At 43.8% G+C, this 21854-nt stretch overlaps 1 protein-coding gene across 3 annotated transcripts in view; it reads left to right on the top strand.

Moving 5' to 3' along the window:
* sphkap (SPHK1 interactor, AKAP domain containing) overlaps positions 1-21854 on the top strand; it is an 80557-nt gene that overhangs the window by 52576 nt on the left and 6127 nt on the right. For all 3 annotated transcript variants that reach the window (XM_064302517.1, XM_064302519.1, XM_064302518.1), the window contains 6 exons: positions 437-539; positions 3437-3547; positions 14422-14481; positions 15768-15905; positions 16018-16273; positions 18011-21413. In XM_064302517.1, the coding sequence (XP_064158587.1) occupies positions 437-539; positions 3437-3547; positions 14422-14481; positions 15768-15905; positions 16018-16273; positions 18011-21413 (4071 nt within the window). The remainder of the gene's footprint in view (positions 1-436; positions 540-3436; positions 3548-14421; positions 14482-15767; positions 15906-16017; positions 16274-18010; positions 21414-21854) is intronic.

The raw sequence follows: 21854 nt of genomic DNA, 5'->3' as shown, positions 1-21854 counted from the left end.
TATACAGTCCACATATACAGTCCATATATACAGTCCACATATACAGTCCATATCCCTGTCGGCTTTGGAGGTACAAGCGATACCAGTTTAAACCTAAAATTTAATCAAACATTTCTCATATGTCCCCTTTAAAAAACTCTCAATGCTCAAATCTCAGATAAAAGTGCCGTGACAAAAATAGTGGCAATTTCATCATTTTAAATTAAAAGTAGAACTGCGCAGCATGGGTCCTTTTGACAAACTGTCCAGACTCTCTGGTTCTCACCTTATGATTATAAATTTCTTTGGTGTGAAAGTAGCGACGAACACAAGCTGTACACAGTAACGTGTTCTTGAGGACTCTGTCACTGGCCTTATTTCCTCTATGACTTATAAACCACGTGCTCATATAAACAGGTATACGCTGTGAGTTGTGATGATTTGTCTTTATTTGCAGTAATTTCCAGCCCTCTGCGATGTTTGAGATCTCTGACTCTACGGACACGGAGGAGGTCAACACAGAAACTGCTGTGGGGAGCTCCATCACCGCCTGTAAGAAGGTAAATGCTTCTCAATCTGTCTGTGGAAGGGTAAACACTTCTCGCTTGATCCACCTGTAAGGGTGGTGATTAGAAGGTAAATGCCTCTCACTCAGCCCACCTGTAGAAAGATAAAATTCTTATTGGAAAACCCATATGAGGGTACTTTGTGCTCAGGCTTATCCATGTGTATGTACATGGAATATATTGCTTTATTTAAGCAAACTCAGAGACAACCAGAGTAAATGTGAAATTTGTAGAGACTTTAGGGGTTGGGGTGGATTGAGGGGGTTACACTGAGCAGCATGGGAAAATTTCACAGAGTTAATGCGACATCCAGTGCCTGTATTAAAATACTATGTCAATAAATATATGTGACAGAGGGCCCTGTCTCTGCCAATGGACAGTAATTGACATGCAAGCACTCACACACTTGAGCGCAGTCTCAAAACAAATACATTTTAAAGCTATGTGATGACTTTCACAATCCCTCAGTTTAAAATCCTCATATTAGCAGTCTGTCGTCAGTGGGTGCATAAAACTGAATGCGGGCAGCTTCATGACAACACGCCATCTGATAATTCTTCTGCTGATTATTCAGTATCATTAAATAGACCTGGGTTTTCTTTTCGTTTGTGAATGGTTTCCTTTATTTGTGTTTCTGTGTGTTATGTAGCTGCGGTGTTCAGTTTGTTGGTCTCCTTCCTAAGGGACAGGGGAAATGATCCTTGAAAGACAAGCCAACACTCCTTTAACCTACACGTCAAGGTCACAAATACGCACGATAAAACTCAAACCTGCCTTATTGTAAATGCAGAAATACGGAAGCAGTCACAGGTAATGGCTCTGTAAAAACTGCTTAATTGGCAAGCAGTGCTAATAAAATGTAGGCCCTGGTGCTTATGAAGTTGATTAACATCAAACTCCAGTAATATAGCAAATACTGGCAAAAGCTATACCCTAATGAGTGTGATGATTGCAAATTAGCAATGTAGGAAGCAGTCTGTGCTGATACTGATCAGTGCATAATTTATGGGTGGAATAAATCATTAGCAAGTTAATGTTTAAATTCAGTTAACTCCAACATTTTACCAGTTTCAAGCTCTAATATAATTAAACATATAATTGCTTTTATATTTGTGTTGAATATAGAAAGTGCAATCACTATATGATTGACCTAGAACCATATATCACTTTCTGTGGTTGCTTTTGTATAAGCAGTCAATGAAAAGGCTACAGTCAGTAAAATGACATTGCACTGGTAAATTCACTACACCTCTAGCTCTTTTCATGTTCTACTTATTAATGTAATAAATAAAAAACCTTGTACACGTTGTGAATGTGTCTGTACAGCGTGGTTGTAATATTAATAGATTTATCACTTTATTTAATTGTTTCAGTTTTACTTTATCACTTTTTTTTGTTATTGAGATATTGGCAATTATAGAAAACAGTAACGAAATTATTATAATACTTTACAATGCCGTATTTATTTACATTGCAAACAGAATTAATATGGAATAATTTCATTGCTGTGCTGTGTACTGCAGTATGCTATACATGGGTGCCTAGCTCATATGGCTAGAACATGTGCAGCATCAGGAAAGGGCAGTGACCTTTCCCCCATTCCCCCAGCCACATCTCCATCAGTAACTGACCTGAATCAGACAAGAGGTTAGCATATTTTCAATGAGCGGTAGGGCACAAGCATGCGCAGGGTCAGCTGAAGGAGAGAGTTTTGGAGAGGTGGGGGCGAGGACTTGGCCATGTGTGCACTGGGGCACTGGGCTCTAGTGGAAGAGGTCTTACACAAAAATTCTTGGCTGAACTGAATGTCCTGTCCTGTCTCAGTGTGGTTGAACTGAAGGGCCTCGTAGCTCCACTCTTTCTGATGAAGAGCAGCAATTCAAGGAGCAGCAATCAGCGGCTCGTTATCCGGCCCCGCTGGAGTTGGCGGTATTCCGATATTCACATTGCCATACTATCTCAGAAAAATACCACAATAAACAATATACCATCTTTATCATAGAAATCAATAAAATAATGAGAAACATCTACCCACTGCTGACGCTGAGCATACCGCTTTTTACCACAGGTTGGCAACCTTACATTTAAAATGATCATCATTTTGTTCGGGCCACAAGATTAAATTCCACTCTGCCTGTACGGTCGAGCTAGCTGGCAAAAATAGCAGTTTAGAAAATAAAATGAGATTAGAAAGCCAACCATAAGAATAGTAAATATCTACCTGGGGTATTATATCTAGCTCGTTATGGTGATTCATACATCTGGACCTGGAAAAATATTTACCTAACAGTGCAAGTTTGAAAGCATTTGAGTGTGTCTGAGTTAGGACAGGTTATTGTACCTCAGGTGCACAGAGGGTAAGGCACCCCAGGGAGGAGGTGATTGGGATTAAGGGTTCTGCATGTGACTGGGATTTTACCTGCATTTTACACATGCCCTGTGTGTGAATGGGATATTACCTGTGCTCTTTACCTAAAAACTATACTACCTGTGTTTTGTTAGTGTTGGTATGATTGAGATGTGTTCCATGTTTAACTGTGCTTTGTGTGTGACTTGGACAGCATCTTTGCTTCGCCTGTTCTCTGTGCACTAGAAGGACATTTTCCATTTAACTGTATTTTTGTATAGTATTTGAACACTAGCTTTGATTGCAGATTGATTTGTATGTGGCAGGACATTGCCGGTTATTTTTACTGTCCTGAGCCTACCTCTTCTCTGGGATTTAATTTGTTTTAAATATTCTCTATTTGTGATTGTGGTATTATCTGTATTTGTCTGTTTCCTTTGTGTGACTGTGTTTTTGTGTTTTAAAGGTGCACAGTGTTCCAGTGGTAGTACTGTACCTGTATTCAAAAGAACACATTTTGAGACTGGTGACCTGTGTTTTACAGGTGCTTTGCAGTAACAGTGTGTTGGATTCCACCGAGTTCTGGCTCCAGAATGATAAGACCCTCTGCAAAATTGGCTTTCTGGAAGACAAGTGTGAAGGTAGCTGCACCACAGTGAGTACTGCCACACGCCACTGAGTGTGGCTCCTCGATTGGTGCCTTCTCAGCTGTGACTGTTGTTGCATTTGGGGGTGGGAGGTGGGTTGGGGGCGGGGGCGGGGGCATGAGAACAATTCAATAAAATGTATTTTTTTTATCAACAAAAGCAGAAAATGGACATGATCCAAAAAAAGGGACGGATTGAGGACACAAAGCTTTGCGGTTTCTGAGGTTATAAAATGGGCTTATACTTGGCAAAACACTATGGCCAGAGGATCCGAGATGCTGAACAGAGAGAGATCGCAGGTCAGCTGCTGAAGTGAAGCCTGCTGAGAGTACAGGTGTAATAAAGCAAGAAAACAGGATTATCTGTGGTGTCCCGTCCATCGGATTAATTCATTCTGACATGAAACCCGTGGCAGCAGCCTGTCCTCGCCCCTGCCTGTCCTCACCCCTGCCTGTCCTCGCCCCTGCCTGTCCTCACCCCTGCCTGTCCTCGCCCCTGCCTGTCCTCGCCTCTGCCTGTCCTCACCCCTGCCTGTCCTCGCCCCTGCCTGTCCTCGCCCCTGCCTGTCCTCGCCCCTGCTTGTCCTCACCCCTGCCTGTCCTCACCCCTGCCTGTCCTCGCCCCTGCCTGTCCTCGCCCCTGCCTGTCCTCACCCCTGCCTGTCCTCGCCCTGCTTGTCTCACCCCTGCCTGTCCTCACCCTGCCTGTCTGAGCCCTGCTGTCCTCACCTGCTGTCCCGCCTGCCTGTCCTAGCCCTAGCCTGTCCTCACCCTGCTGTCTCGCCCTGCCTGTCCTCACCCTGCCTGTCCTACCCTGCCTGTCCTCACCCCTGCCTTGTCCTCACCCCTGCCTGTCCTCGCCCCTGCCTGTCCTCACCCTGCCTGCTCGCCTGCCTGTCCTCACCCCTGCCTGTCCTCACCCCTGCCTGTCCTCGCCCCTGCCTGTCCTCACCCCTGGCTGTCCGTGACTTTAGAACCCCGAGCCTGTCCGTTCTGCGCGGTGAAGAGAGAGAAGCCTCTCATTTGCATTCCTAATGTAATCATTCAAAACTAACGATAGCTCATTTAACCCAGCAACTGCCACACGTTGGCAACAGGCTTCGCTGTCATTGGTGAACCCCAGAAAACGTTTTCTAATAGTACTCTTAAACATTCACTTCACTCTTCAAGCCTAATTTATGCAAGTGTCACGTGACACAAATAAAGGTGTAGCATGACGTTTGACGTTTATACTTCGGAGAAGGCCTGTGGGCAGGGTTTTGTTGTCTCTGTGATAATGTGACGCTACACTACTGACCATTTGTTTAACACGTTAAAAACATGGCAACACCTGGTGAAATTATTGAGATTAAATAAGAGGAAGACATTTAAAATTAGCTTTTGTTAATAATGACGTGAAAGCAAAAAAGATGGTTGTCCGGCATAAACTAAATGAGGCAAAACCAGGGAGAATATGTTCTAGTTAAGCAGGTGTGTGAAATGCTGAATGAAGACATGAATTTCAAATATTTTAGGCCAACCAGTTCAATAACATAAGTAACCGTATCCTTCCCTACATCATAAATATGATGCTTTTTAATTTATTCCTATATCTAGTCCATATTTATTAACACCATTCAAAATAAAGTTGTGCAAAAAAGCATATCCATGACAACAAACCCTCTGGAATTGTTTGCCGTATTCATATTTACTGTAGTTATAAATATATATATCAGAATAATAAATATTTTTGAAGAACAAGATGAGAGTACTTGCGTGTGATCTTGTCTTGAAGGAGGAGGAAGTGCCTCCCTTCATTCACATCAAAGTCTTGTCATTTAGTATGTGAATTAGACAGTGATATCTTTAAAATTCTGACTATTGTACTCCTGCCATCATTTCTCTAAGAAGTGGAGGTTTTCTCCGAAAAAGAAGTCCACACCATCAATCAGACTGCTTCTCAGAGTCTCAGAGTTCAGTTTTTTTGAAACTGCGTGCAGTATTCAGCTAGCTGTAACAACCTTGATATACATTCTCCATCCAAATACACCCTCATCCAAATACACAAACATCCAATTGCTGTCCATCCATCTTAATATAGGGATTATGTGCGCAGAAAGCTGAAAGCAAGTGACACTTTTTTAACCTTTACAGCTCAAAAGTTCAATAAATTACCATCAGTTTTAAACAAGAGAAGACATTTTGGCTTGAGCAATCTATACAAATATGAAGAAGACTGCGGACTGAGCTTGAATAGACTAAACACCCCCTCCTCCTCTGCAGAGGGACCACATGTCACGCAGCCGCATCTGACAAACATTCTCGTGGTGTAGACCACTTCCTCACGGCACCAACCCAGGCGACGTGTACAATGACGTGAAAGCTGGACTCACAGAGGTCCTTAGAGCACATGACACTAAGAGGGTCTTAACCCCAGAGGTCTTGGAAAGTTCCGTTTATGACTTTTGAAATTTGGCCGTCTAATAATCCTTTGTCTGGTTGGCTGAATTCAGTTATCACTCTTCTACAGCTGATGTGCCGTGAGTGTGTAGCACTCTGATATGGCTAATGTGCATCACTGGGGTAGGGGCTGAGCATTGGCGTTTAGCTGGATTTCACTCCTCCTTCACTGTAACAGCACGGGGATGGCACTGTGTTAATGTGTTTGTTATGGCAAGGCATTAATAGTCTTCAGTGCAATACAGGATCCTGTCTGAATGAGAGGATCAGGTGTAATTAATTCTGAATATTTCATGAATGCTGCTCTCTGTTCCTCCAAAGCAGAACTGTGAATTAATAATGGATGCATTTGAAACGGACTCTGGTTGTGCAGTTTAGGGCTTGGCGCGTGCTGGGTATGGGCCAGGAGTGGGCGAGGCAGAGGGTAATGTAGAGAAATTAGGACCAAAACACCATTGTCCCTTTCTCGGGTCTGACTCCACAGCAGGTTTTGGTGGCTACACCAAGCTGATCCCAGGAATCACATAAGAAGAATAAGAGAACATAGGAATAAATCATGATAAGAACAGACCCAGCTAGCTTTGTCATGTCACCTACATCATATGACCCTGCATTAACAAGAGATCCACAGGAGTGGACCCACTCAGCAGCTCCCAGAGAGCAGTGACCCCAGTGATGTGCAGAGTGACAGGGCCAAGCCTGCAGCACAGTGCCCAGGGAATGCCATCACACCTCCCTGCGTGTGTGTGTGTGTGTGTGTGTGTGCGTGCGTGCGTGCGTGCGTGCGTGCGTGCGTGCGTGCGTGTGTGTGCTTGTGTGTCTGAGCATTGTGTGTGAAGAGCTGAATGAAGGCCCATCTGCTGTTAATAAAAGGAGATTTTGAGCACAGATAGCTCTGGACATCAAAGCTCTCCTCTCCCCTGAATATGGCGGGACACACAGGGCCTCAGGTTGAGCCCTCCCATTAGAGGGCCCACATGCCCACCCACTGCCAGGGCTCCGAGTTTCATTACGGTGTGAATACACGTTTGGCTGCTGTATAACCACGAGACTGGCGACCCAACTCTTCATCCCTGTCCATGCAGTGAGACCCTGGGATAAGCCTGGGGTCACACACACACACCAGAGTGTATATTGGCCTTCAGTGGGCCTCTGTGTTGTTTGTGTAGTTGTATAACCGGTGGTTTGTTTGTCTTCTACTTTAAAATCGCATGTAAATATTTCTGTAACAAATAGGCATGCAGCTCTAAGCTCTGTAACTTAGAGTCAGCCCATAAAATAGAGTAATCTGATGCAATAGAAATGAAAACATCTTAGTGCAAAGAGAAGTAATAGATGTAGTTGCCAAATGTACACAATGCAAAGAAAGCATAAGTTGTGAAGGCTCACTGAAACAACATTAAAAACGATCCCAAGATTGTGTTATTACTGGAAACAGACATTGAGAGTAGTTAGGGAAAGGCTCATCTGTACTATGTGGAAGTTTCTAGTGAACAGAAGATCGTGTTAAAACTATTTCACAGAGCATACATTTCTTGTGAAGGTAGTCCGTAGTACTGAATACCAATTTGCTGTTCTTGATAACTGAATATAAAGTGGACGTTTCTAGAATCAAACTAACATCTTATTAAATTTTCAGACTCCCATATTTGTTAAAGGTCATTTTAGGAATAGAAAATCATGTTGAATATAGATTTTTAAGGTCAAGAGGTATATGTAAGTCAAACAATCACTTCAAAGACTGTATCACGCTTCAGAGCTGTTTTTCATGGGCAGTGGGACGGTCTGCCCTCCTTTCACATTTTGTGCTTTGTTCAGGCGGGCAGAGAGCAGACGGTAACAGGCTGAGAGGGGACCGCGTCTGAGACAGAGCCAGAGCCGTGCTGGGGAGCAAAGCCCTGCTCACACAGGCTCACTCACACACAGCTCCAGAGTCAGCTGCTCACACAGGCTCACTCACACACAGCTCCAGAGTCAGCTGCTCACACAGGCTCACTCACACACAGCTGCTCACACAGGCTCACTCACACACAGCTCCAGAGTCAGCTGCTCACACAGGCTACACCACACCCCTCGCCTTCTCAGAGCTTTTTCAGTTTTTAATATGCATTTTAAATCAGTATACATTACATTACATTACAGGCATTTAGAGTCGCTCTACCAAGCCACTACACAGCTACAGGGCATTTTTTTTTACATTGTATCCATTTATACAGCTGGATATACTGAAGCATTCGTTAAGTACCTTGCTCAGGGTACAACGGCATCTACCCGAATCGAACCAGACCTTCAGTTGTCAAGCCAGTTCTACCACGTGCTCACTCCGTATACTCACTCCTCGTCTAGAAGTTAGTCTATGCTGGATACACAAGCCTGGATTCTTTGTCTTACCACTGATCGTCTCAGAGCCAAAGTTTAAACTAAACGTCCGTCGGTTAAGATTAGCAAAAAGTATGAGTTTTTATATTTACATAAGGACATTGTTATTTAGTAAATATGAATGGTAGTGTAATTACATATTTAATTTGATTTCATTCTAATCAAAGCCACAGGCCACCATGGCAAGATAAATTTATGGCTTGCAATATACAGGCAAATAAAATAATTTTGCTGCCATGGCAAAATTATGGAATTAATTTTTGCTGACAAAACATGGTGGTGATAAGCGATTAGTGATTACCAAAGTCAAGGACATTGCACTTTGATAAGCTGTAAGGTAGCTTTGTAATGAATGCTACTGTTGTACACAACAAACATAAAATGTATGATAATATTAATATTTCACTGTATAAACAAACAATAAACAAATATTATTACCAATTCCTCCAATAAATTAAACCAGATTGAGCATGATCTACCAGCTGTGATGGTAAACAAAGCAATATGCTGCTTAAAATTGCCGCAGTAATCTTATAATCACAGTTGAGCAGTATGATCACATGGGAATTATGCCCAAAACATTCACTAACATTGCCAGGTTCAGGTAAGGAGTATTTAAAATGACATTTACACAAATTAAATCACAGAATCAGTTCCACTTTTAGGAGATTTACCACACGTGAGATTATTTACTGCTGAAAGGATCACATTCAACCCTCAGACTCGATTGCAAAAGATTGTTCTGTCAAAATAAAAGTGTGGCACAAAAAGCCACGCCTCTGAATTACGGTTGGTTTGCTAATCGGCCAGCAAACAGGAACGTGACACTGCACATGGTAAAGTGGATGTTTTTATTGTTGCATGTGCTGTTGCATTGAAATTATTAGGTGTTATATCATTCATTAATTCACAGAGACCTGGCAACAAAGGAATGAATGAATTTTCAGTTTTAATTATGAGAAATAATACTGAATATAATTATATTGATAGTATTGTGGCAATCATAGTAGAGTGGTGGAATATATCACTCTAGTTTTGTGCTTATATTCTTTGTGTGTCTGTCACCTTTAGGTAACTTCATAGCTAGGCAGGATGAACTGGACACAGAGCGTGCAACTAATATTTATTGCCAAATTTGCATTAAAACAAACAAGACTGAGATTTAAAACTTGCAGATTGTTTCCCCTGAGTGTTAAAAAAGGCTGCTCAGAAATATTTCTGTGTTGTTGTTTTCCCCAATCAGCACTGGATGTCATATTCATATAATTACCATTAGGAGAAGTTCATTATGGAATTCCTGATTTGATTCAGGTTAATAAAATTGCAAGACACACTGCAAATCTACTTCCTGGTGCCAAAACAAACAAACAAAACTGTCATTGTAACTTAATGAAAATGCTTAAATCTAATTTGGAAGAATTACATGGATGGGTAGGCCTGCAATAACCCTTTTCTATTTACCCAAATTTGATGAATTCCTAGGATGTGGATTGGTTGGATATTCAGTGTTTATGATTGAAGGTTCAATATTACGGGGATCTTGATTGGTTGAGGGTTCAGAGATTGGAGGTCCCAATTGGCTGATGACCCAGTTTTCTCCAGCGCAGGTGTACATTTGCCAGTTCATTTACTGCTTACTGAAGGGAGATCTCCAGACTTACATGGTGGCAGCTGCATGTCTCTCTGCAAGATACCACAATATGCTAGTCATGCAGAAAGCATCGATATCAAGCCAAACCAACAAAATTTATCACTCTTCTCCAATGGAATGAGTTCTTTCACAGAACATTTGAGTGCTCATCAATTCATCAAATTGCTGTCATGTTTATTTTTGTCTTAGCCTGGAATGAAAAATGTGTTTGCTGAAAACCGACAGCTGATTTTTTTCATGTTCACTTATTGGTGACCTGCTGCTTCAGTAACTGTGACAGAATTCCCATATTCCACACTTTTTTCCCATATTCTCACTCCAGCTCTTTGTCGCTCCCTGACAATGTCATTCACTCATAACGACTGGTTAAATGGTAAATAGAAGGTTCGGCAAGTCTGTTTTAGCACATTGCATTATTTCTTTCTCTTCTTTTGTTTTTTCCTATTCTTGTATTCCCTCACCCTCTCTCTCCTGTGTTCTCAATGAACAGGTGAAGAGAGTACTTTTATTGTTATTTAAATCAAGGCTCTTGCTCTGCATACATAAATGCAACAGAAAGCTATATAGATTTCAGAAATGTCTGAACTCCAGATTTTGTGAGAAGGGTGCATTTGTTCCTTGGATCAACTGGATCTTGGTAACCTGACAAAGTTACCAAGACAAAGGTTTATTATTTTTTTATTTGACCCTGTACTCCACAATTTTAGATTTGTAATCAAACAATTCACATGTGGTTGAAGTGCACATTCTCAGCGTTTATTTAAGGGTATTTATATACACTTCTTTATCAGATCTTTTCACAGAAATAACAGCCCCCCACTTAAAAAAGAATGTCTTTGTTCCAAATCAGTGTATTTCCCCATTCTTAGTGGACAGAGGTTCTTTATCAAAGGTAATTACAGGTTGCACTTGCTATCCCTATATCCCTACATCCCTTCTTTCACTCCATCAGACTGAAATTGCTTGTTCAAACTAGGAACCTTTTTGCAGTAAATCAAAGGTCAGGGAAACAGATTGGAACACAGAAAAACATTAAACTTCAAAGTGCTGAAAATGTCCGGAGCAGAGCCGTGTTTGCTGTATGTGTGTCAGCGGTAATGGTTTTGTCGAGTACTGTCCACAGTGCTGAAGTTGAAACAGGTGAAGATCAACTCGCAGAACCAGGGCCAGTAAGGCTTATGAAGATTAGGAACCACATAGGGGTGAGGATGATGATGGTTTCAGAGTGCAGCAGCATAGAATAGGCATGGAGACCTGAGGTGTGTTTCACAACACAAACAGCTCATCTACAGTAGCAGTCTATTAGCCATAATTCAACGTATGTAACAAATAGAGTAGGATTATGGCTTAACACTAGAGCTGATGCCACTGGGCTTTTGGACTTTAAAATGCAAATTACTCCAATACCACAAATGCAATACCCTCCGTCTTCCATGACTTAGCTGGGGTTAAAATAACTGTGCTGTTAGAATTCTAAAAAATCGACTCATTAAAGAAATAATATTTTGTGACATTTTCTTCGCAAAACCCACCTGCTAGACAGTAGGGAACAGGTGCTGACACCCAGGTGTGAATGGGTTGTTCTCTCCACCGGCACGCTTTCAGCAATTGAATGACCGACGCTTTGATTCAAATTGTTGGGTCAAGCGTTATCGAAACTAATTTCACACATATACTACCACAAATTTAATTCACTGCAATCGTTTGATGATGATGATTTACTTTGATTACTTCAGCGTGGGCATCAATAATTGTGAGCATTGTAATCATAGAAATGATGGGTTTATAACTCTGGAGATGAAGCCTCCAACTTACTTTCAGTTTTTCACTGAAATGGCGACTTCGTATAAACTCTGAATAGACTACAGGATAGAAAAATCATGCAAGCGATCGGGACCAGAGGACGCTCTGGAATTACTGATGAGTGACTTCATCATGGACCTGGCATGCGAGCTACGTGAAAATTACATGTCGAACACATAAGCAGCAGTCGCCAAAGTAGCCAGTCACAGCATCACCTCACATACCCATCACTCCTGGGAAGAAAAGCAGTGCCAGGTTGGCAAATGCAGTCTAAAGAGACTAAAAACAATTGCGTGAAATGCCATCAATTTGTGTGCGGTCCCTGCTGACACAAACAACCAAAGCTGTGCATCCCCAGTGGGATTGATGAGTAAAAGGAGAGAGAAAGTACATATGTAAAAGTTCAATCGAAATAGCAGGAGCAAGGGAAGGGAGAAGTGAGCAGAATTTTTTACGACTGAAGAAATTACATTTCTAAATATCACACATTTTAGCGCTTTTCTCAATGTGCCTGTAATTCTGTGTTTGGGGGAGGCCCTTTCCTGTTTCAGCATGACAATGTCCCCAGGCACACAGCAAGGTCGACATAGAAATGGTTTTGTCAAGAGGTTTTGGCAGCTGAGAACAATATGGGAGAAACCTCACCTGGCCAACCAGAAGGCACTTCAGAAACATTGAATTGAGGAAGAGGGGATGAGGCCCACATTTGGATGAGACCCAAATTTGGCTTTTATAATGCCAGCTCGCTGAATATTCATGTACCTGGCTTTGGTGTGTCAGTCAGATTCCAGTGTGCCATACTCAAGTTAGACACATTGAGTAGTGGAGATTTTTTCCCCTGCTGCATTATCATCCTTCACCCACATCAAGCATAGCTTTTTAATGTTAGGCCAAACTGTAATTTCAGTTACATATGATTTCTGCAACATGTTTCATTTGACCGGATTCAACTGTGCCTGCACATTGCCTGTGCCTCAGTGTTTTAATTCCACAGTTAAATTGCAGGTTTTGCTGAGTTTAATTTGGTTAACAAATTGTCACAGACATTTGTATTGTTGAACTCAGCTCAGTTCAATGTACAGGTTCAGGCACAGAAGGGACCTCTGAACTGACGCAAATTGGTTATGGACCCTCATAAACAGGTACATATCTAGAATCAAGCCAAATGGGTGAGGCTTCAGAGTTAAAAGCAATAGGCAGTGAAATAAAATGGTGCATTCAGACAGCTTTCAGAGGTTAAACCAGGCTGAGAAGTCACCAGCGAAACCCCATCAATCAAATAAAACTGATGATATGACAAATGGATGCGCCATAAGGCGTTAATGTTGTGGAGTCTCCCTCCTGCTGAAGGTTTTTGAAGCATGCAATGTGTCTCCTCATCCAGGAAGAAAGAGCTTGTATAAACCGAGACAGTGGTTTTCATTGGTGAAAGTGCAGGTGTGCAAGAAACGTGCTGAATATTGCAGAAATGCTTCTGTCAAATTGATGTGTGAATTCATTTGACAACAACAAAAAAAGACTGTAAGGCACTGAGGCAGAGGGGCAGCAGCACTCAACCTCTCACAGATCCCTCCTTTCAGCAAGCATCTCACATCAGCCAAAGGGAAATGACAGATGTAAATAGCATACGGAATATATTTTTATTTCCTCAAAGAATAATTGCCCGCTGATGCATGTGAACAGTAAATGTTCCCAGTTTTGTCCACATCGATATTGGCTTCTTTAATAGAACAGCCAAATACGCGGCGCGCGATGGCAGAAAAATGGCCCTTGAAGCCGTATCTCTGTTGCAGCAAGCACATTACAGATTGAGAGTGAGTCACTGGTGAGCCTGAGGACCCATAACCAAGGATGTGACCGGGCCGGATGTGTTTATAATGGCATGCAGCACTCCTGTAAATCACGCGGGAGCAGCAGGGTAGCGCTGAGCAGGAAGCTGTGACGTTATGGTGTTACAGGACATTAAACTCAGAGTTTAGAAAATGAAACCCTCCACAAATTTGTGAGGGAGGGGCCAAGAGTGCAGGGGAACAATATCTGTGAGGGAGGGGTCAGAGCAAGATATCTGTGAGAGAAGGACTGAAGGGAGAAATCTGTGAGGGGAGGCCTTTACTCTGTGCTAGGGTTTCGGGGGTGAGCTTGGTGTGCTGGTGTGCCCCATTACATTACATTACATTATAGGCATTTAGCAGACGCTCTTATCCAGAGCGACGTACAACAAGTGCATAGGTTTCATGATGTAGAGGCGCAAAAGAACATAGAGTGAAGTAAGGATGTAGTGCCAGAAGTGACCACATCGATCAGGACTCCAACCCTGTAGAGTAAGCTTGTTCAGCAAGCAAGAATCCTACCAAGTACAAACTAGCACTGGAATCACACCTAATCACTGGTGTGAGAGGAAACACCTGGCTTCGTTGCTTCAGTTGTCTGAAAAGGAACTAGGTCAAATGAAGTGATGAACCATAAGTCACCCCAGATTAGTGAATGAAAGTATGGCATAAAGACAGGACCTTGTAGCAGCTCTCCCCTGTGCCCTAGAGTGTGTCACGTATCTCTAAGCACCAGTCTTTGACATGATGCTGGACTGAAAGCTTTCTTTCTCTCTCCACAGGTCTGCTTTGTGAACCTGGATCAGGGCAGCTTGGATCACCATGATGACAGTCACATCAAGGTAAACATTTTAACTTTTACCCATATATCTATATGTAGGTAATACGAATACTCCTCCAAACATTGAATCATATGGCTGTAGCTCAATATATAAAGAAAGCAGACATGGTGAAGAGGTTTGTTGTTGTTTAACCAAACATTAGAATGGGCACAAGATGTGTGATCTAAGTGACTGATTTCAGAATCTCAGAACCAGCTGCCCTGGCATTTTAATGCAGTACTGTCTCTAGAGCTTACAGAGAATGGCAGTTCTGTGGGTGAGTACACTTTGTTAATGAGGAGGTCATAGGTGAATGGGCAGACTTGTTCAAGGTTCAACAGAAAGGCCACACATGCTTCAATAACAGCTGTTTACAGCAGCGGTGTGAAGAAGGGTATCTCTGAATGCACAACATTTCAAACCTTGAAACAGATGGGCTACAGCATAAAACCATGCTGGGCTCCACTCCTGTCAGCTAAGAACAGGAAGATGAGGCTACAGTTGGCATGTGATCACTGAAGATTGGAAAAACATTGTCTGGTCTGATGAATCTCAATCTCTGCTGTGCAGATAGTAGGGTCAGAATTTGAGATAAATATCTTGAATCCACAGATCCATCATGACTTGTGTCAACCATGCATGCTGTTGGAGGTTAAGGTGTAATGGTGTGTGTAATGTTTTCCCCTCACACATTAGGCCATTAATACCAAGTGACCATCATTTGAATGCCACAGCATACCTAGAAACTTGATGAGTATGTGCATCACTGTATAGGCGCAGTCTACATTTTTTTCGAATTGAGTTTTACAGCAGGATAATGTACCATATCACAAAGCGTGCTTCTTCTCAAGATGGTTCCATGAACATGACAGTGACTTTAGTTTACTCCAGTTTACACAGTCCACAGATCTCAATCTAATAGAGCACCTTTGGGATGAAGTGGAATGGGAGGTTTGTGGCATGAATGTGTGACTGGAAAATCTGCAGGAACTATTTAGACTAGAATGCTATTTAGTCAGCATGGACCAGAATCCTTAAGGAATGTTTCAGGCTCCTTGTTGAATCCAAGCCACAAAGAATTCAGACTGTTCTGGAGACGAAAGGGGGCCCTACCCAATACTGGTCGTTCGTTTTCATGGATGCAGCATTTGTTATATCTGTTACTGTATGTGTTGTTATTTAGTGTGTGAAAACCTAATTCTCAACAGAGAGACCAGAAGTGTAGTTTCTTGGTATTCCTTTTTGTTGGTGATAGAATGGAACTCTGTGGAAGGACTGTTGAGACAAACTATCCCTTTCTCCTACAGAAACTGGCCTCTGTTTCTCCTGATCTGCCCAAACTTATCAACTCTCTGAACATGCGACAGTCAAAAGAGAATGAGATCCTGCTCCTGGGTGGCATTGAGGTCAGCAATACTCTTCCACCAGAGTCCACCCACCATCAGGTAACTCCTCCACTCCTTTTCGCAGACTCCGCCCACCAAAAGCAGTGGCTCCAATGAACATACAGTTCAGTGAGTGGCACTGTCTGAAATGTGATGCGTTTCCTGCCCTCAGGGTCAGCGTACAGCGGACGTGTGTCTGGTACAGTGTGTAAGGGGTCAGTCACTCACCCAGCCCAGCAGCATCATATACCAGATCAACAAATTTCTGATTGGCCTGGAGTCGGGCCAGGAGCAGCAGCCACACGGCCGCTCCGTGGGACAGCGAGGTGAAGATGACACTAACCGCTCGGTCTCCTCCATCGAGGAGGACTTTCTCACCGCTTCCGAGTACCTGGGAGATGACAGCGAGGAGGACCCGTTCCGAAATGGTGACTGCCCCAGATGTGCAACAACACCTGTTGTTTGTACCACACGTCTTTAGCTTTCACTGTCATTACTTACGGTTCCCTATTCACCACGGGCCGGTTGCACCAGCTGCGCATAAGTAAGAAACTAAGCCTAGTTGTAATGTAAGTCTTTACTAGGTTACAACTTGCGCACTACTAAAAACCTGTTACACCAGACATCACAGTTAGAAGGCAACCCTAAATATAAACTAAATATTTACGCAGGCCATTGACCTGGAATAACGATGTAATTAATATTGTTCAATGACAAACCAATTCAAATGTATTAAAGAATTGGTTGATAACAAGAAAAAAAGACAAAACGCTTAGGTACAACATGCTTTTAAAATAATCTCCTCCATGGACATGCCGTATTAATAAAGTCATTTTTAATAATTATACTAAAGAATAGTGCCTTGATTATTATAGTTTTTTCTCGTTCTCAGCCAATTGAATAGACTGTTTTCAAAGAGCACCTTCCATAGATCACTGTCTTCCTATGTTTTTGTCATCCTGACAACGCTCCTTTTTTCTTGCTTTTTTTCTTTCCCCATTTTGAAGAATTGCTTAAAAACCCCGGCAACATTATGGGTATAACTGTGTTTAAAATATGAGTGCAAACCCATTAGTTTGGTAGAAAAAGGAACTCAGTTTTCTCCATTATAGCCCATGGGGAAATTCAGAAGTGTTGTTGATGCCATATTGGTTGCTCCATTACTTTGCGAAGAGCTTACACCCTACTAAGTTTTGTGTTAAGGACACATGGTGCAAGCAAATTTAGTAGCTGCCTAGTCGTAGTAGCTAGTAGTAGCTTAGTAACTAGTAGCCTTTACATTCCAACTTAAGGGAGAACTTAAGAAAAGCTGGTGCAGCCCTACCCAGTACCTTTCTATTTCACCTTTAATAATCTACAGCACTACTCATGTAACAAATGAATTGTGTTGTTCAATATACTCTCCGCCACTTGTTTGTATTACACTAAATTATCTTGTTCATCTTTAGAGTGACCTGTGCTAATAAGAAATAATATGAACCAGTACCGCTGTACCAGTGCAGTACCATATGGTATATAATTTCATTAGTTGAACTCCTTCCTCTGGGTGGCTTATTCCTTCCATGTCATATCTTAAACGAGATATCTGTGCCTGTATCTAAAGTTATATGATTATAAGTTATATGAGCTAGACAAAGGTCACTTTGCAGATTCATATCATTTCACTTTGAACCAAAATGAATAATAGATACATATTCCTGTGCATTCAGCCGTATCTAAAATGAGCATCCCTATTTGGGCGGCCTGTCACCTTCCCTTTGTAACACTTAATTACTGGACCCGTTCTTCTCTGGGCATGCCTTGGAATGCGTGTAGCTGAAAGCAACTCCAGTAAAATGAATCAATGCATATCATCATCAGCATGATTATGGCCTTAGGATTTCAGGGTCCTTCCTAATCTATAATTAATCTCTCGTATGAAATTGGAACTAACACAGTGTGAAGGTTATGTTCTCCTCCGCTTCTCCAATATGCACGATCAGATCATCCCAGATAAACTCTGTTGGTTAGGGGAGGAGGAGGGATTTCCCAGGAAGCATCAGACGGCTGGCTGTTTTACAAAAGATGTATCTCCCTGGTTCAACAGTGCATGTCCCTCCCTGCAGATGCGCAGACGGGGCTGACTGGACCACTGCACTAATGACTGTGCATCTCTCTTCCTGCAGATGCTGACTGTGGGGATGCTGTCACTGAGCCCCCTGAGGAGGGCGCACGCAGTAGCGTGCCGCGAGGTCTGAGGGTACGCCTAAGTAAGCGGGACGGGAGTGAGGACTCAGAGGTGACCATATGTGCCGCATCAGAAACGCCCCCGGGGTCCTGTCCATTTGGGACCAACCCACAGAGAGTCAGCCATGGCAGACAGCCCAGCCCCCTCAGCAAACAGGAGTCTGCTGGCCACTATGCCACCAACCTGGCAGAATCCGTCCTGCAGGATGCTTTCATCCGCCTGTCCCAGGACTCACCTTCCTTCAGCACAGAGGCGGCTGTAAGCGTGTCTGCAGGCACCCACACGGAAGACCTCCCGCATGCACGCACTCGGTCCTTCGAGCTTCCTAAAATTGTCATAGTGCAGAGTCCTGATAACTGTGAAGGGGTGGCAGATTGGCCTGGGAGCGTGTCCTCAAATACCACGACAGAGCAAGATGCCCCTCACCAGCCCCCTGGGTTTGAGCCCTGCCCCCTGCTTCAACCTGGACATTCTCCCAAAGCTGTGGAACTGGCTCTGGCATGTGCAGCTAATGTGATTGGGACAATCTCCAGCCCCCAGGTTACAGAGCAGCTAGCACTGGAGAGAGAGCCAGAGGAGGAGGAGGAGGAGGCTGAAAGTAGGGAGGACTCAACTGGCGAGGACTACTCCGTCTCCTCTGCAGTGTGTAGCATGGCGCAGATGGTGGGCGCAGTTGCTGTGGTGGATCTTGCTGGGGAGGAAGATGAGTCCCAAGGGTCATATCCTCCAGGTGAGACCTATTCCCCATCAGTTGGACTCCTGTCTGCAGCACAGGCTTCTACTGCCATCACTCTTCACAGCGACATTGCAGAGGGAACCAGCATCCAGCCGTTTTGTACCAGCGTCGCTCGGGTTCTCCTCAATGAGGCGTCAGCAGTTCTCTCTCAGTCTGGGGAGTGTAAGAGCATTTCAGACTTCCTGAAATCTACCCAATACAAAATTGTGGAGGCCATAACGCATCAGAAAAAACCAAGTGTTGATGAGATTGATGTTGATGATTCTACCCACATGGTTGCTGACAGCATTTTTAAACATGCCCTCGAGAAAGCTATGAAGAGAAAAGAGTTGGAGGCCCCTGGCAAAGATGTGCCTGACATTCAGGGCTTTCTTCTGGAAAGTATCAACAACCTTCTGTTCGACGTACTTTCTATAACATCAAAGAAAATCAGTGACATTTCAAAGTGTGATAAAGGGTCACTTGTTACACGAGAAACTGAAGTCCACTCCAAAGATTGTGAAGCTGCCATAAAACCAAGCAGGGAGACATTAAGCCAATTACAGAATCTCACTGCGTTCAGTCACCCTGAGAATTGTGAGCACCAGAACAGTCTGCTTCACTGCACAGGTAAGCCGTTATCCTTTTCAGGGAAGAATAAAGAAGAAAGTGTGCTGGAGGAGGAGGATAAAACAGGCTCACTGTGCTCTCCTAATGATAATGATCAGCAGAAAGTGTCTCTGATGACAGGCACCACCTCCCCCATCAAAGAAGGCCCTGACTTCCAGTTCCAGCCTTGCAAGAGCAACAGATCTCCAAACTCTACTGACCCAAAGTATCCTCCCACAGAGCTGTCCACCCAAATCGATTCATCAGCCAGTATTGACAGGCTCAAGGGCAGAGCAGTGAGAGAAAATGAAAGTAAATCTTCTGTGCTGACCCCTCAGCAATCACTGTCCTCTTCAGGGCCCGTGGTCACGTCAAAGACAGAAGAGGAGTTTGGATCCCCTGTGTCTTGTTTTGCAGATGATCTTGCGAGCACTGTGGTTTCCATGGCCACAGAACTTGCAGCAATTTGTTTGGAGAACTCAAGTGGGAAACAGCCCTGGTTCTGTGCCCTTAAAGGTGGGTCCGGGGTGGGACCAGAGGGTTATTTATTGCCCTGTCGCCCTTCAATAAGGAGGAAGGAGGTACAAAGCAGCACAGTGGTTACCAAGAAACACCGTCCACCACGTCTTAGTGAGATCAAGCGCAAAACAGAGGAGCAACCAGAGCTAATGGAGCGGCTGGTCAACCGGGTGATGGATGAGTCTGTGAATCCGGATGAGCCTCCTGACCCCTTTGCTGCATTTGCTTCTGAGGTCACTGCCAAGATCATGAGCTGCACAGAGTTCAATGTGGTGGACACCTCGAAAGCAGGTCAACCCCGAAACAGGCTGCAGTGTGAGCGCTGGAGCCGGGGGAAGGCAGCCAGCTATGAGAGTATCCCAGAGGAAGAACTCGATGCTTCAAATCTAGCTAAAACCCTGGGCCTAGGAGCACGGCTTGGTCAGAATCTGAGTCGCGGGAGTTCCATTTCTAAGCAGTCAAGCTGCGAGAGCATCACAGATGAGTTCTCCAGGTTCATGGTAAACCAGATGGAAAGTGAGGGCCGTGGCTTTGACCTGCTTCTGGACTACTATGCAGGAAAGAATGCCAGCAGCATCTTGAATTCAGCTGTACAACAGGTGGTGAGCAGAAAGAATGGTCACCTTAATGTGAGGTCCACTTGTGTATCTAAGCAGTCCAGCACAGAGAGCATCACAGAGGAATTCTATAGGTTCATGCTCAGAGATATGGACAAGGAGAACAGAGACTATAGCATGACCAAAACTAAAGAGTGGAGTAATAGCCTGTTGCCTCCATCTCCAAGGTCACCCTTTTGCATTCGGCAGTCCTCCATGCCAGATCGGCGATCATCTGACTCCAGGTTGACTGTAAACTCTCCCATCAAGGCTAACTCTTTTGATGGCTTTGCTCGAAATGTGCGCGGGGACACCCTCAATATCTACCCTGCAAGCTCAGTGTCTGCAGCAGGCTTATGCAAGTCAGACTCCTGCCTCTACCAGAGAGGTCAGACGGATCAGATCACAGATATGCTCATTCATGAAACCTGGTCCAACTCCATTGAATCCCTAATGAGAAAGAACAAGATCATTGCGGATCCAGAGGACAGCGAGGACCTGGAGGGGCTGGGTGACTCACAGCCACATGTTGAGCTTTTCGCCAACCGCTTAGCAGCTGACATTGTGGAGAGCGGGAAGTCAGTACTTGGCGGTCAGCTGGAGGGCACGGTTGAACGGAAGTCCCTGCCAGTGGGAGAGAGAAGGAGGGGTTTTAAACAGTCAAGGCCTGGCTCAGGCAAAAGCAGGTCCAGCCAGGACCCGCTAACCAGCACTTGGGGGAGTGACTCTGTCTGCATGACACCGCCAAGGGTCCACAGGGAAGTCCCTCTGATCCACATTGAGGGAGATCAAAGGGATGAGCTCACAGAGCGTGCTGAGAAGACCCAATCACACCCTGGAGAGACAGTCCCGGTAATCCCTCCTCAGAGGAGCATGGAGAGAGCTCCAGTGCGCCACAGCAGGTATGCAGGTTGTGGATTTACAGTCTGTTAAACCCCCTGAGAGCCGACTGGTGCAGTGGAAGGACAGGACAAATCTAGATGATAGAATGTCACAGAGCCGTGAAAGCCTTAGAGGGCCAGTCTATTACAGCAGTCTTCTAAGCCACTGTGCCTGATCTGAGACATCAAGAGAATGAGTCTTAGAAACACAAACAACCCACACTTCACTTCCCTTATGGAATTCCTTTAGGGTTCAGTACATTATTTATATGATGGACTCATTTTCCATGATGTTCAATTGAAAGAATGTTAACTGAAATGATTAACTCCCCAGAACCTTTCTACAAGACATGTAATCAATCTTGAAAAAAGTTTGTATCTTTTAATGAGTAGGTTGAGTTGACCTTGGATTTCCACCAATGATAGCAGGTTCAAGTAAGTTGTGGCTTTAGAGACAGTAGA

Source organism: Anguilla rostrata, chromosome 12 (genome assembly GCF_018555375.3).
Source record: "Anguilla rostrata isolate EN2019 chromosome 12, ASM1855537v3, whole genome shotgun sequence".
NCBI lineage: Eukaryota > Metazoa > Chordata > Actinopteri > Anguilliformes > Anguillidae > Anguilla > Anguilla rostrata.
Note: the sequence above shows the minus strand (reverse complement) of the source record. Positions and strands in the feature narration are given on the sequence as shown.